Here is a 15,956-nt window from a genome sequence, read left to right as displayed (position 1 = left end):
CTATTGTTATTTTAGTAACTAAACCTCACTAGTAAAAGGAAGCTCTTTTGCTCACATTAAGATTTTGTTATTTTGTACTCATTTCTCTTGAATGTATTCATGAATACCACCCCATCCCATGTATCTAGATGTATATCAAGTTTAGCAGACTGTATTTAAAGTAGGCAGATTTGTTGAGTCCTGCAACCAGTTCAAAACTTTGTTTTCACAAAGGTTACTGATAAATGAGTTTACGATTAATCCCCAGGGATATATTTCACAGACCAGGCACTATGTCTTTACGATTAAGTTTAGGGAAGAGAAAACACAGCATTGTCAAGCATTACATTAAAATGACAAAATGACCTCAGCAAACCAGAGTTCTAAATAATTAATACAGAGGAGTAAAAAAGAAGATCTAGAACACTGCAGTTATTTGAATTTAATGATATTCATTGGCCATAGGTGTGATATGCAATTTATTTAATGAGTATTTTTAAAAAACTAGTTTCAGTTGGTCTTTATATGTTACTTTAAAGCCTTGTGTACTGTTACGAGGACTTGTCAGTTTGGTTGTTTTCTCTGTTCTTATCATGCTCCAGTGCTGCTCATCCCCGGACTGTGAGCCCCCAGGAGCAGATGTTAGACCTCTTTTCATTCCCATCACTTAGCACTTGGTATATTCTCAATCAGTGCTAGTTGAATGAAAATATGGACTTTTGTCTCCTCATCGTAACCCTAAATCATGCCAAGAGGGCACGAACCTCAACCTTTAAGAAAGAGCAGACAAATGTTAGTCGATGTGTTCTGGAAAACTTTTGGCTGAACAATAAATCCAAGAGAGAGAGGGCAAGGAATTGGCTGTTTTGCACCCCCTTTCAGGAAATTCTCACCAAGGTTTTAGCTTGATTCAAATGGTGCCTTCTCATATGTGCAAACACATCTCTATGCAGCCATAGGAATCCTTGTAACCCAAGAGTAGAATGTGTAGCCCGTGTGGTTTTGCCTGTTGTAAATTCTCTCATATGGCCCATTTCTGAGAAAATTCTTTTAAGAACCTCTCTTATGGCCCAAATTTAGACCTTACCAGGTAGATATTTCTCTGGGATTCAGTGAAACTGCTGTGGGAAGTAACAGAAAAAATTCACCTCTAAAAGTGAGCTACCTCAGAGGAATAAGGTTCAGAAGTGAAATGTGATCTTGTGGAATGCCATCACCTAAGTAGCTGTGCTTCGACATTTTTTATTTTCAGAGTAGCACCCACCAATCAAGTGGCTGCATATCTCAAACAACTGCAGAATTTATAATTTTAGAGATATGGAATAGAATTTGCAATATAATCTCAGTGGCTGGGTCACTGCTCCCTGTAAAGATTTTTATCTGATTGTAAGACAAACAGCCTACTTCTTCAAGGCATATTAGCGCCATGAAATCATGCTCCACCTTTGCCCTCTTTTCATCGTGTCAGCAGGGGCTTAGCGTCTGCCGTAAGAGAAGGCATGACAGAGAGTTAATTTCTGCCAGTGCCCTTCTGGCCTTCACTGCAAGGGATGGTGATTTAATTTTTTTTCCTGGGCATTTAAGTAGGGCTTTGATGGTATTTCTTACTATATTATTGGGTCTGCATGACTGCTTTATGGTGAATCTGAAATCTCTGGGGAAATGGTCTCAGGGTCCCTGACTTTTGCTGGAGCCTAAAATTATAGTTTGGAAACTGTGAGAACATTGGGGAATAAAAAGAAGCATAAGTCTTCTCCATGAATTTTGTTTGGGTGAGATTTCAAGACAAAATGTTGCTTGCTGAGGAAGTGCCAGTGCCCACCTGCCCACCCTGACCTGGGGGAGCAGCGCTCACCCGACAAGCTGAGAACAGAGCTTTGCCCTCGTGTCTCAGGGGGTTGAAATGCTGCCTTGTGCCCACACCACACGCCCCTGCCCCGCCGCCTCAGTGGTCCAAAAAGTTCGCTCCTTGCTTCTTGGGGTCTCAGTAAGTAGCAAAAAGATTCAACCAGCAAAGCAAAGGCCTAGGAAACATTTGCTACCATCAGCTCTGATGGTTGCGCCTAAGATGGAACTTTGTGTAGCCTCTTGTTTAGTTTTTAAATAAGAGGACCAGTTAGGGACCCAGGTCAAGCCTTTCTACAGAACTATCCTGAAGAGCAAAAGTAGTAAATGACAGGCTATGACTGGGGATTGACTTTGGGAAAGGCTGGAGTTGTGAAATGAGAGCCAGAAAGGTTTTCACCTTCCAGCCCACAGGTTAACTTACTGAAAATCAGGCATCACCATTTCTACCTCTCGTGCGTTCACTCCTACTCTGGAGAGTAATCTAACTCATCGTTTGCGATCAGGGCCTCCGAGTTCTGTTTGTGTTTGCTTTTGCTCTTCACTTTGCTACTTGTCCGGCTGTTTGCCTTCGCATCTGACATCTGCTGGTAAGAGAAGCCTTTGTCTTCGGCCGGCCCGCCCCAGTTCTCCTGGCTCTCGCCCTCTGTGGCGTAGGAGAAACCCTCCTCCACCGAGAAGGGGTCATCCACGTCGTAGCGCTGGTACGTGCTTTGGTGCAGGGCCTCTTCTCGGGCACTGATTTCCAGGGTGCTGTTCCAGATGCCGTACCCAAAATAAATGAGCATACCTGCAGGGGAGGGGAAGGGCACAGGTGAATAAGCAGTTGCTTTGGGAATCCATGGGACTGGCAGGGAGATCACCCTCAATGGTGAAATCAAAGCTGGAGAAGATGTGTTTTCTTTGATCTAAATGGTGTCTTTTCAAAACACCGAATTAGATGCCATTTAAAAATCGGGAGATCTTGCATTAGGCAACCCATATTTACAGCTTTTCCTAAAAAGTCGAAAGGTCTGACAACACTGCATCCACATTCGTCATGGAAATTTTTGGCTGGAGGTGAGAACTAGCTGCCTCCTTAGACAGGATACGGGCTCTCTAGGTCACCTCAGCCCCAACCTCCCATGGTGATATCCAGCTCACTGCACCCATAAAGCTGCCAGCCAGGAATTCGCATTGTCTACCCTGGGTTAAATATTTATGGATCCGCAACAGTATATTCCCAACCTTCTCATAACATTTTATTATCCCCTACTTATACTTAGGGACTCCATCTCTTGTTTCACCACTTAGCAACATGCAGGTATTATCCTCTGATTTATTTCACCATTTTTCATTCACCAGAGGAATAACACTGCCACTCCAAGCTGCCTACTTTCTTCTGTGGGCTCTCAGTGGCTAGTGCACGCCACTGTAATGGCCCTTAGAACATCTGTTGTATGGTTATCTGCACAGGGTAGTACTATGTTACAGTCTCTGCAGAAAACTGGTGCCTAATGTTTATTGAATGAATGAGTGAGCACTCTTGATGAGCATGATATGTCCAGTACAACCTCTTTGTGTTGATGTCATTCCAACCAAAGGAAAGAAACTTGCCTCTCTAGTTAATATGTATCATTAATATGGGATAATGCTTCATTTTTATGATTTTTTTGGAATACTATATAAAAATAATTTGAGAGCCCCTATTTTTTAATCTTGCAAAGCCTATGAAGTTTCAGGGCCTGGAGAGCTGAGAACCACAGCATTGGAGGCCATAAGGCATAAGAAGTAAGAGTGTGGGTTCTGGGTTCAAATCCTGCCGTCGTCATTCTTAGCTGTGCAACACTGGTCCTGTTACCCGAGACTCTCTGTGCCTCATGTTCTCTTCTGTAAAACCATGAGATTATAGCAACCCTATACAATGGGATTGCTTGAGGATGAAATGAGATAAGCAGTGGTTCTCAACCCTGGCTGCACTTGGGAGCTACCAGGGGAGTTTTTGAACCACTCTGATACTCAAGCCCCATCCCTGGGGATTCTGATTTAATTGGTCTACAGTGTGACCCAAGCATAGGTATGTTTTTAAAGCTCCTCAGGTGATTCCAGTGGTCAGAGAACCCCTGAGATGAGGAACTGTGCCTGATGCACCTGATGCAACTCTGCCACTTACTCAGGCCATGCTATGGCCTGGCCACTGGGGTCCACTCAGCTACTCAATCTCCTTCCTGGCCCCAATGCCCTCTTCTGAGTGACACCGGCCACTTTGACTTTGCTAACCCTGTGGACATCTGCTGGGCTGTTTGCTTAGAACCACAAGTCAAGCCTGCTTTGCTGCTCTGGTGCTTGAGAAATCTTGCTCCCTTTTGAATTTGAAGTGTGTCTTTTCAAGCTCGGATTTCTCCCTTCTTGTCTCAGATGACTTTCCCCGCACCCCCCCCCCCCCCCAGTGAAATCAGCTTTCCAGGAGCCAAAGTAAGCAGAGATTTATAGTCCTAATTGATAATAAATCCTGGAGTTAATTATTTGCAGATGCAGCTATTACTTCTCAAATAGCGGCTTCATCTTTTTGAGCATGAGTATTTACTCTTTTTTGTCTGGGGGTGGGGAGTGGCCATGTGGAATAGTTATTATCCTTGTGCAGAACAAGGCATCACATTAAGGCCTCTTCTAAGAATGCCAGTGTGCTGGGTCTGGGAGTGTGCCTCTGTTTGAAGCATGTTTGAGGTCTGAGAATGAATTTCAGGTGACCAAGCAGAGCCAGCAGGCACATATCTTGTTTGCACAGCTTTGCTTTCTTGATATCTTTTCTCCTAGACATCTAGGCAGGTGCCAAATCTCGCCTCTTACTCCTGCTTGGTGTCTTTTATGCCAGTTCTTTCCTTTCTAATCTCCTTCTCTGACCCTATTTATAGGCGAGATATTTGTCTACTGAACTTAATACCATTTTTTGAAATGGTATTTTCAAAAAATACCCCTATCCTTAACTTCTCTCCTCTGCCACTACACAGGTCATCTCTCAATCACTGGTTTGACATCGATTCCAACGGAACTTTCCCTGCCCCTACTAAAAACCTTGGTGTGGTTGCTCATAGAAACATAGCTATTTAGAGCTGGAAAAGATGTTACAGATCATTTATGCCTTCTAATACCTTCATTTTATAGAAGCAGAAACAGGCTGGGAAAGACTAAGTGACTTGCCCAAGTCTGAGAGGGGCAGAACCAGCCTTTTATATGAAGAAAGAAAAGTCTCTTGCATAGCCAGTCCTTCATCTTCTCTCCCCTCGGCTGGCTCAAAGACTGTGCTTACTGCAGTAAATATTCAGCAAGAGGTTAGGTCTACATTTGTCTCTGGGAGTGGCCAGAGCTGGAAGGAATGTGTGTGTGTGTGTGTGTGTGTGTGTGTGTGTATGTGCATACATCGACTATGGTTACTTTGGGAAAGCGACCCATGGAAACCTGCACATAAATATTTGTGGGTCTTTTAATGTTTGCTCTGAGCCCCCTACAGTTTCAAAGGTGTGTCACTCTGTCTTCCAAAATACATTTCGAATGCGAGTTGAGAAGCTGTGTGCAGGCAGCCCAGCAGGGTCAGCAGTTTCTCAGGAAGGGCATTCTCCTAGGTCTTGGCATTCTGTCTGCCTAATTCAGGAAGAGTGGTGTGAGGCCGAGAAGGATTGGAGAAAAGGAAAAATGGAGGGGGACAAAGAAACAGAGAGGCACAAACGAAGGGAGGGAGGGAGAGAGAAAAAGAGAGAGAGAGAAAGTACTACCATCTGTCACACATAAACAAGGGCTTTGTGTCAGGCAAGTAAACAGAGCTGCTCAGCGCCTCCTGTGTGGGAACAGGGGATTTTGTTTCTGCTCCTTTTTCCAGTTGGCTTAGACAACTAAGCATGAGGTAGTTTCTGAAAAATCTCTAGGGTTTCTGGGAATTCTGAATCATCTAAACTAAACTTCACACAACACCTCTGTGTGCTGAGGTCCAATATTAATGCATCATTTATGTTGCACCTTTCTCCCAAAGAGCTCCAGAGCTATACAAATGGTTCTTGCTTAGAATCCTTTAAACCTATTTGGGGAAGGAGTGTGTGTGTGTGTGTGTGTGTGTGTGTATGATTATGTACATTTCATAGACAGAAAACTGAAGCACAGAAAAAATAAGGGGTTGCCCACAGCAACATGGTGAGCGGTTGGACAGGGAATCCTCCAGGGCTCTCCATGCCCTAACGCAGGGTGCTTCCATCTCTCTTATTTCTTCCATCTACCAGGGATGGAAAACAATTTTGCTTCAATTTTAATTTTGAAGAATTGTACACATATACAGAAAGGGGAGCGAATAGTATAACGAATCCCATGTACTCATCACCGGCTCCCCCCACACCCTCAGCCCTGGCACCTTCTTTCTAGGAATCCTTCTATCATAGGTCTCATGTGTGAGTATTTCACTATGTTTCTCTAAAATAGACTCCTTTAAAGAACATAAGTATTAGCCCATCTAAAAATTAATAATTTCTTAATATCTGATATCCAGTGGTATTAAAATTTCTCTGAATTGTTACACATATGGGGAAAAACTCTTCACCTTATGAGGCTACACACTTATTTCAGTGATGCCATCGTTGCTTGGAATAGTTTTGGGGCACTCTTATTTAAGATTGTCACTGGGACTGGCATCATATTCTTTTATAAACACTTATAGATGTCAAAATTTTATGTTTTGAGGGTGGATTTTATTTTGAAATAAGCTAGAAGTCACTTGGAACCAAGCAAGAAGAATAAGATGGCTAATTAATAATATTATTTATTCTATTTGTATGTTTAATTCCACTGTTCTTTAAAAACAGATGACTTAGATCCATTGCTTTGGAGTTACACATCGTATATGTGTAATAAATTAAACACAGTTGTGATATTAAAAATCAGAGAGGAGTCAGCTTTGATGCTGTAGCAGGGTCCTGAAGGCTCCCCTACTGGGCTGGAGTTATTTTTTTAGTTGATGGGTCATGGTGGGGGGTGCCTGGTGTGGCCAGGACAGGGACTAGTTAGCAGCAAACACAGAAGTGTATCAGTATTTTAACAACAGACATGGTTGGACCAGGGCACTCAGGCTAAATGCCAGCCCTGGTCAAAGGTGAGTCCTGTGAAAGTCTGTTTGCAGTTAAGGGAAATATTCAAAGGGAGGCTTTGGCATCTTTTCCATAGAATAGTTCCCTGGTGGAAAATGTGCCTATGGGTGGTTCAGGCTAGACAAGATGAAAAATCATGTCTTTAACAATTGAATGGGCTTCCTTTATGCAATAAAACACTTTGTGATCATAGAGCCCTTTACAAAAAAAAAAAAAAAGCAATTTCTCTTCCATCATCCTGGAGTAGTTAAGAACTGTACAATAAATCAGTAATTGAAATAGCACTAGAACACATCTCTGGACTCTAAGCTGAGGGCGGTTCCCATCCACCCGGTGCCTCTAGGGAAGGTTTAGGCATGTCCAGCGTGCCTTCAGATGCTGGGGCCCCACAGTGTCAGCGGATGAAGCACCTACTCATCTAATTGTGTTGATCCATCCAGTGCAAATTAAGCAAAGGGCCCCAAACCTACAAGCGAGAGGGGTGCAGGAGATGGGTCTCAATCATATGGGAGAAAACCTAGAACAAAAACTCAACTCTAAAAAGAGACTGGGTGACCTAAACAATAACAGCAGATTTCCGACTCTGAGGGCACAAACTCCGGTTGAAGAGCAGCTCCCTGATGTCCAGGGTCCCCGGGAGCTCCCTGGCCTCTGCATGCGGCTCCACACCCAGAGCCGAGGGGACGTGGGCCACCTGACCTCGGGCTGGGTGGAGCAGCCTCTTCCTGGGGTGCACTTTCCAGCAGGAAGCCCTGCCTACTGCAGATATCCGAGGCACTTTGTTATGCCCAGAGGGTTTTTTATTTTGACTACTCTGGGATCAACTTTCCAAAACAGACACTTGCCAATGCAGAAACGGCGACTGGATGGTAATGAGAGTGTCCTCCCCACCCACAGCAGTACCCACCAACTCCCACTGTTGCTGATTATTTTTATAAATACCACCAAGAGCCCTGTTGATTCTAACAACAGCAATATTTGTTTAACATGGTGTGGCCAGAAAGAGCAGGCGTAGCATGGAGTTGCGGGGAGATTCTCTTCCTGGCCCTGCAACTGATCTAATAGGAAGTCATGTTACCTTATGTCTCATCAGTTTCCTATCTGCAAAATGAAATTGGGATTTTATTTTATTATATTTGAGATGTATAACGGCCATGAGAGGCGGTGCAATCTTGTTATAAAAATGTGAAACAAATCTAGTGATCTGGGCCAGCAATTTCACTTCTAACTCAACAGAAACTCAAGAGAAACGTGTCCATGTGTCCACCAAAAACATGCACAGGAATGTTCATAGTAGCTCTGTTCGTAACGGCTCCAAACTGAAAACAACCTAAATGTCCATGGACTCGAGAGTGAATAAATACATTGTGGTATATTGACATGGTGGAAGGCTAGACAGCAATGAGAATGAACAAACTGAAACTACAAGCAACAACTTGCTTGAATTTCATGAACATAGTGTTTAGGGAAAGAAGGCAGATGCCCCTCTGTGTGCCTCAAAGTCTGTCCCAGGTGCCCTCCGCATACCAGCTCCAGCGCCTTCCACCTCTGCGACCGCCCTGCCTCCCTTCATCCTGGCTCACGGGAGAGCCGCCATTTCAGCTGCCACTGGTTGCAGAACGCTGAGGGGCGCTGCTCCCTCTGCCCACACGTCTGTGTCCAGCACGCACCCTCTGCCAGCAGGCAGGCTTGCCAGATGCAGGATCCACTTCCACACTCTCTCCTTGGAATCCCATCAGCCCTCCTGCCATCCTCATCCCGGTCTTCGGGATTTTTCTTGCTCTTCCTAGCATGATTTTGATGGTGAAAGTGCCAATTGTTTTCTCCTCTGCCTCCAAGGAGAATTTCACACTTACTGATGGGACCCATCAAGAATTTAGTTATCAGGTTCCGATTCACGATTCATGACCCCTTTCTCTCCTCCTCTTCCCTTTCTCACAATGGCTGCTTTGGGTCAATTTTCAACAGGATTTCAGATGACGGCTCAGGTAAAGACCATATGGGGTGTCTTCACGTGAGAATATTTATATTTTGGGATAGGATTCATGAGGTCCATTGCCCATATCACAATTTCTGTCTGTTCTCTAAACCTATAGACAAGAATTCATTTTCCTCAGAGGGACTGAAAAAATTCCAGATGACAACTTGGCAGCTCCCAGGGTAAGGGTGCCATGAGCTATTGTAACAGATGATTAATTTATAATAAAGGCCCACTGGGAGCAGTAGACCTGAAAGATGCCCTGGTATTCTCACCGAGCCCTGCTGCTCTCATATTCCCTGAGGCTCTGCCCTCCCCCTCCAGATGTTCTTTCACAAAACTGCATCAGCTGGGAGAAAAGGAAAAAGAGTGCTGCTTTATGTTCACTGTGTTGGGATTAATAAACATTTGCTATTTGAACTATTCCTCTTGTCTGAAGGAAAAGAAACGTGATGGAAAATCTCATTGGGGCTTGTGCCTCCTCATACTCTCCAAGTTTGCTCTTCTGAAGGTCAAAAGCTTAGCAAAACATTGTTACAAAAATGCTGTAATTAAGATTCATTTAGAAAAGGTTGGATAAAAAATGTGTCTAAGAAGATTATCAAGTTATGACTCAGCCTAACTATGTAAATCTTTTTAAAAAGTTAACTGATGTTTCATAAGAAGCTCCATTTAAAAATATCTCTAATGTTCTCCCCAGGAAAGTTATGCTATGTATAAAGCAATCTCAGATATAGAGAAAAATCTGATATTTTGGAAGCCCAGAAGTTTAGAGGTGGAATCTTTATTTTATAAGATCATTAAAGATTTTATAAGCCAATTTGAGGTTGTGGGATGGATATATTTTATATATGCAAAAATTTGTTTTTGAAAACCAGGAAGTTTTTGTAATTAGATTATCTGCCCTGCTTGATAATCTAGTCTTCTCTTTAGAGCAGTAGCTCTTAAATTTGAGCATGCATTAGAATCACCTGCAGGTGATTGAGCCCTAAATTGCCTTTGGAGCAAATTGCTCTTGGAGATTCTGATTTGGTACATCTGGGATGGAGTTCAAACTCAAATTTCTAGCTAGTTACCAGGTGATATTTATGCTGCTAATCTGGGACCACATTTTGAGAACCACTGATCTAGATTATTGTAAACCTGGTTGCACATTAAAATTAGCTGGGGTAGCTTTAAAAATTTCCCAGCACTTGGCCACACCAGACCAATGGAATCAGAAAATCTCTGTAGGGGGAGCCTGGGCTTAGAATTTTTCAGAAGCAACCCAGGGTGGTACTAATTTGTAGCCAGGGTTGAGAATATTTGTTCCGGGTAAAACTTAGTCATATGGCAGCCTTCGAAAATTATGATACTAAAGCAGTTAGCAGCAGGTGCCCAGAAATACTAGCAATCCTTCCCAAATGTGGTTTGTGGGCTGCTTATCAGAATTACCTGTTGCCTGTTGAATTACAGACACCTGTGCCCTCTGCCCGGCCAGCCCCAGGCTGCAGGGTAGCATACCTCTGAGTTAGCGAGTAGCAGTTTCTGGAGGGAGTTTGGAGTTTGTGCTCTCAGCGAAATTACAAAAGGCACTCGGGGAGTTTTCCTCTGCCTGATAACTAGGAGGGCAGCCTGAGTCAGCAGAGGTTCACATCGTGCTTTGGCATATGATAGCTAGTATGTCTATATGGGCGGACAGTGAATCACATCAGATTTTTAAAAGAAAGCCAGGAAATAAATGTTTCTTATTGCTTTCTCCAACATTTTTCTCATTTAAGCCCCAAACAGCAACCAGTTCAAGGCTGATAGACTTATCTGCTTTTTTACAGATGAGTCAACTGAGGTCCAAATAAGTGAATTTCCCAAAGTCACAAGACAAAGGAGATGGTGGAACTGTGATTTGAACTTGGCACTGTTTGACTCCACAGTCAAGGGCCCCTTACCATTTTAGCAAAATGCCTCTGGTGCTTCAGAAACCATAGATATTATGCAGAACTGGCTATAGAATTTTTGGTGCAAAATGAAAACTTGGGGACTTTTGTTCAAAAATTATTAAGAATTCAAGATAGCAGTAGCAGAGTATTAAACCAAGCATGGGACCCTTTGCACAGGTTGTAGGCTCATGAAGCCAGTCCTGATATTATGTGTTAATCCTCATCAAATGTTCTGATCAATAAAGTCTGCTCAGAAATACCCTGGTGGGGTGGTAGGAGCCCCAGATCTGAGCATGGGTATACTGAATTCTAGTAATAGCTCTTTGAATAACTTCCCATTGACTTTGAGCATGTTATTTAACTTCTTGGAGGTTTAGTTTACTCATCTGTAAAATGGAGAGAAAGAGGAGCGGGAAGGTGGTGGACACATCAGTGTTTTGCAACTCCAGTTCTTTATAGTGTGGTGGCTATAACCATGGACTCTGGCCCTACACTCCCTGAGTTCTGATCTTGGCTCTGTTATATTCTAGCTGGGTGACCTCAGGTAAATTCCTCAGTTTCCTCATCTGCAAAATGAAGACTGTTGTGAGGATTAAATAAGCAAATTAAATAAGTAAAGCCCTCAGAATAATGGCTGATATGTGATAAATGCTATATAAGTATTAATTATTACTATGAATCATATGGTACCTGTACTAGTACTAATGGTTTTCTTTAATATGACTCACTTTTTAAATTTAAAAATCATCTATATAGTCTCTTCCTATCCAAATGTATTTGCAAAATCACCAGATTCACAAGTGAGTATGTATGGTTTTTCTAATACAATGTGAAAATGTACAATAACTATAAAATATTTTAAAAGTTCATTCATACACTTTCTAAAATTGGCTGAAGTATTACCAATGTCATGGGTCCCACTGCGTACTAGATGTTGGAGCCCCTTTCAGCTTTAATAGTCTGTGACTGAATGAAAAAGTCTATGTGTATTTGTGTCTGTGCCTTCATTCATTTGTAAAATACATGACTAAAATATTTCTGCCCACTTCAGTCACTTCTGTCCACAGTAGAATCTTTCCACTGGTTAGCTACATGTTCCAGTGGAAAAATGTTTGGAGATAAGAGATTGTAAATAAATCATATAAATGGTTAAAATTTTGATGAGTCAGTGGGGTCCTCTCAAGAAATCTTCCTAAAATTCAACAAGGGGGATTTAGAAGAGTGTAAAATTGGGGCAAAATGATTACAGGAAGGCATAGAATGGCCTTCAGTGGCCAGAAATCTGAAGGAAGACGTATATCCTTTCACTCTGTTTTTGCCTCTATCTAAATCTTACCTTTTAGGCCCAGTTCAAATTCTACCTCCTCAAAGTCCTTTCTGGCTATTCTGACTGGAAGTTGTCTTTTTTTTTTTTTCTCCTTGAAGAGTGCTTTAGAATGTTTAAGAAGTATTCACTGAGCACACAGCACAGGCACTCTGTTCCATGCACAGAGGACGCACGGTGAACTCCCATGTCCCTGATCCCAAGGAGCCGAGAGGCTCCTGACCAGTAAGTCTCTGTGGCCTTCCCCAAGCTAGTTGATTCATGTGCATTTGTCTCACCTCCTTTAGGCAGGGGTTGCCTATCTGTTACTCTTCTATTCCGCCAAGCTCCTAAGGATCCTCCTCAGATAAGTAGTTGTTACCAGAGACCCCAGGGTTACCACGTTAAAACAGCGACTCAGGAACTTTGAAATTAGTCTTCACTTAAACATCCCTCTCAAGTTATCATTAGCATCAATCCCCGGCACCTCGTAAATAGCAGTGACTGTCAGGGATGATAAACATGTAAGGAAAATACAATATAAATTGATCCCAAAGTAAAATTAGAAATCTCAGAAAAGGTATAGGACTTCTTGAAGTCCATGTAAGTGGGTTTAGAGAACAGTTTGAATTCATACTCAAAGCAGTGGACAACTGAGGACCTAACAGAGTCATAACAGTTATTAACAGCGAAAGAAAGTCAACAAGAACGATGGCAGGATGGGTACTTCCCAAGTGAATGATTGGAATGTCAAAGGATGAAGAAAGTACCTTGGGAAAAAAATGAAAAACCTTTGAATATTTTACAAAAGTCAGTATGAAGTGAGAGATGTTAAATGGTGCACATCTGTCAGAAAAATAATGCCAAAGTCCACACTGAATTCATAATTTGTTCATTTTAAAAATTAGACCATGATTGCTAATTTAATGTAATTTTGTCAAATGTAAGATAAATAAATGTTTTCATAATTCTTTGTTTCACAATTTTTAGTTTCTAAGATAGAATTCCAATCAATCAACCTTTCCCTTCCTCACTTTTACTATAATATCTTTGTCCATTTTAAAAAAGTGTAGATTCACTTTAAGTGGACTTTTTCTGGTACTGATGATCCTAACATAGAAAGAACTTTCAGCAGTTCCGTATTCAGTGAAGTGATGGATTAATCAGCATCATTCTTCCAGAGCCAGTGACCAAGACCATGACAGGCAGAGAAGGAACAACTGGCTTTATTGGCTCTAATGCAGAATGCAAGCTGGAATTCTCTAGGAATGGAGTTGCCTAGTCCAGTTAGGAGGTAATTTTGGGATAAGCATGTTTAAGCTGCTAAAAGGGAACTTTCAAGGCTCCAGAGGAAGTTGCTTACCCACAAAGCACCAGACTGCAAACCGGATCCATGTGATGGTGGAGAGCTTTAGCATGAGATAGATGTTCACCAGCATGGCAAAGGCAGGCACAAAGGGGAGGCAAGGGGCCATATAGGGCAGCTTCTTGGGGTTCTCTGGCTGCTGCAGGATCACGAACACCAGGGCGCCGATCAGCAGCACCATCAGAACAACCAGAAGTATGGCCCACCAGCTCTGCCCTGAGATGTAGTCAGAACCAAAGATGATGAAGGAGCAGAAGATGAACATGAGGATGAAGAGCAGGAGCACGCAGATGGTCACCGTGTGCCCTGTCGCTGCTGTGGGCCGGTCCATTTTGCCTGGAAGGCCCAGCTGGATCCTCATGGTGTAGTAACGGGGCCCAATCAGCTTCTTCAGCTTGATGAGATAAATGTTTTCAGATTCCTCGGCTTCTATGCCTGTGGTCATGTCCACAGTGCCATAGTTGGGGTGGTTGACGTTATAGGTTGACTTGTCTGATTTTCCGATGAGCATCTCATTGTCTCCCAAGGATGGTAAGTTCTTGGCCCCACATGTGTTGGTGGCTGGGCCAGAAAACTCATCCCCTTCACTCACTGGAGAACAAGCTTCCTTCTCACAGTCAGCCAGAATGCCCTCCTTCTTCTTGGTGTGCTCCTCAGACAAGAACTTGACAAAACCATCAATGTCACTCTCGGGTTGGTATCGAAGGAGCAAGACGCACACGGAGACCAAGGTGTAGGCGAGGAGTGTGCCGATGGACATCATCTCAATCAGGTCTCTCAGGCTGACCAACAGCGAGAGGAGGGCTGCCAGGAACCCCGACACGATGCAGGCCACCACTGGCGTCTCTGTGTAGGAGCTTACATGGGCCAGGAACCTGGAGGGGAGGCACAAGCAGAGGGTTAATGGAGGGCAACAGACAGTGACCAATTCTAACCCGGCCAACAGAGGGGGCTGGAACTGTCCACAGGCTGGTGTCGTTAACTCCTCCTGGTCCCACTCCTCCAATTCATTCTGCATTCACTACTTCAAATCCAGCTGCTATTCTCACCCAGGATTTGGTTCCTGGAATATAATTTAAAGGGAATTCACTTAAATTCTTTGGTTTTAAGGCAAAATTCTTATATTAAAGTGCCCACTTCATTTGTAAGGGGAAAGGTTGATTCAATCTAGGAGGTCTGTCAGAGCTCTGCGTTGAAGTCCAGGCTTTGCAGGAAAAAGTGATGGTTGGAGGGAGTCATACACCTGTTTGGGAGTCCTCTAGACCTGTGGCTTAACAGCAGCAGTGTCGCCCTGGAGCTTGTTAGAAATATAGATTCTCAGGTGTCATCCAGGATCTACTATTAATACATCAGAATCTTTGGGGGTGTGGGTCCTAGCAAACTATGCTTTAAAAGATCCCCAGAGGATTCTGATTTATACCAAAGCTTGAGAAACTTTGCTCTACAACAAATGTACGGGGATTTAGTTGGCAAAATTGCACAAAGATTAAGAACCTGTGCTCATAGATACAGGCTCAAGTCCAGCTAGTTACCAACTGAAGAATAGAAGACCAACAAGGCCGATGAAACAGCGGGCGCTTCGTTAGCAGTTCCTACAGGCTCCCTCTCCCCTCCTCTCTCTTCTCCTGGTCTGTCCTCCTTCCTCCTCCTCCATTCCTCCTTTATTTTCACAATTCACACAGACCGTAAGTGTTCTTGAAGTCCCAGCATCTTTCTTCTTAATTTTCTTTGACAGCAGAAAAACCCTTTGGATGTGTGGAGTTATCCCACCTCCATCAACATAGACCCTTCTTGATCTGTCCAGCAACACAAATGCAGTAGCTCTGGCCTGGTGATGGCTTCAGAAGGTGCCCGAGGAAATGGAGCAGAATATGACAGCCACAGAGATAAAGTCCCTGAGCCAGCCTCCTCTGCTCCCCTGAGAGCTCCTCCGCCTCCACGGTTTACTCTTTGCTTTGTGCGCTTGAAGAAGGCTTTCCCTGCAAGCCCTTCTTGCTGGAAACCAAGAGATGAGGCCACATCCCCTTTGTACCACGGGCAGATAGGCCACTTCATGGGCAACTTGGAGGACAAGAACTGTCAATTATTGGTGTGGTTACCAGTCTGGTTTTTGGAATTGGATAGTTCTGGGTTCAAATCCTGACCTGCCACTCAGAAACTGGGGGCTTTGCAGCAAGTGTTTTTTTCACCTCTTTGAGTTTTAGTGTACTCACCTGCAAAATAGAATTATTGTGAGGACTAAATAGGATACAGTATTCAAAGCACCCAGGATACACAACTGTTCAATAAGTAGTGGCTATTGTTGCTGCTATTATTAGGTTCTCTTCAGAGGGTCTTATCTTCTCTTTAATTATTGATTTTTTCAACTTGAGAGGGGTTATGGAGAGAGGGGCAGTTACCAGGCATCCATGTGATGTCCCTGGGATGAGATCTTCCTTCTGTAGGCCACCCAGTGCAGCAG

At 43.3% G+C, this 15,956-nt stretch overlaps 1 protein-coding gene across 1 annotated transcript in view; it reads right to left on the bottom strand.

Moving 5' to 3' along the window:
* Positions 1-2,291: 2,291 nt before the first annotated feature.
* The window catches only part of SLC7A14 (solute carrier family 7 member 14), a 56,753-nt gene continuing 43,088 nt past the window's right edge, over positions 2,292-15,956 (bottom strand). Inside the window, exons 6-7 of the mRNA XM_069472934.1 lie at positions 13,493-14,370; positions 2,292-2,614 (exon numbers count right to left, since the gene is read on the bottom strand). Coding sequence (XP_069329035.1) covers positions 2,292-2,614; positions 13,493-14,370 — 1,201 coding nt within the window. The remainder of the gene's footprint in view (positions 2,615-13,492; positions 14,371-15,956) is intronic.

Source organism: Eulemur rufifrons, chromosome 7 (assembly GCF_041146395.1).
Source record: "Eulemur rufifrons isolate Redbay chromosome 7, OSU_ERuf_1, whole genome shotgun sequence".
NCBI classification, from domain to species: Eukaryota; Metazoa; Chordata; class Mammalia; order Primates; family Lemuridae; genus Eulemur; species Eulemur rufifrons.
Note: the sequence above shows the minus strand (reverse complement) of the source record. Positions and strands in the feature narration are given on the sequence as shown.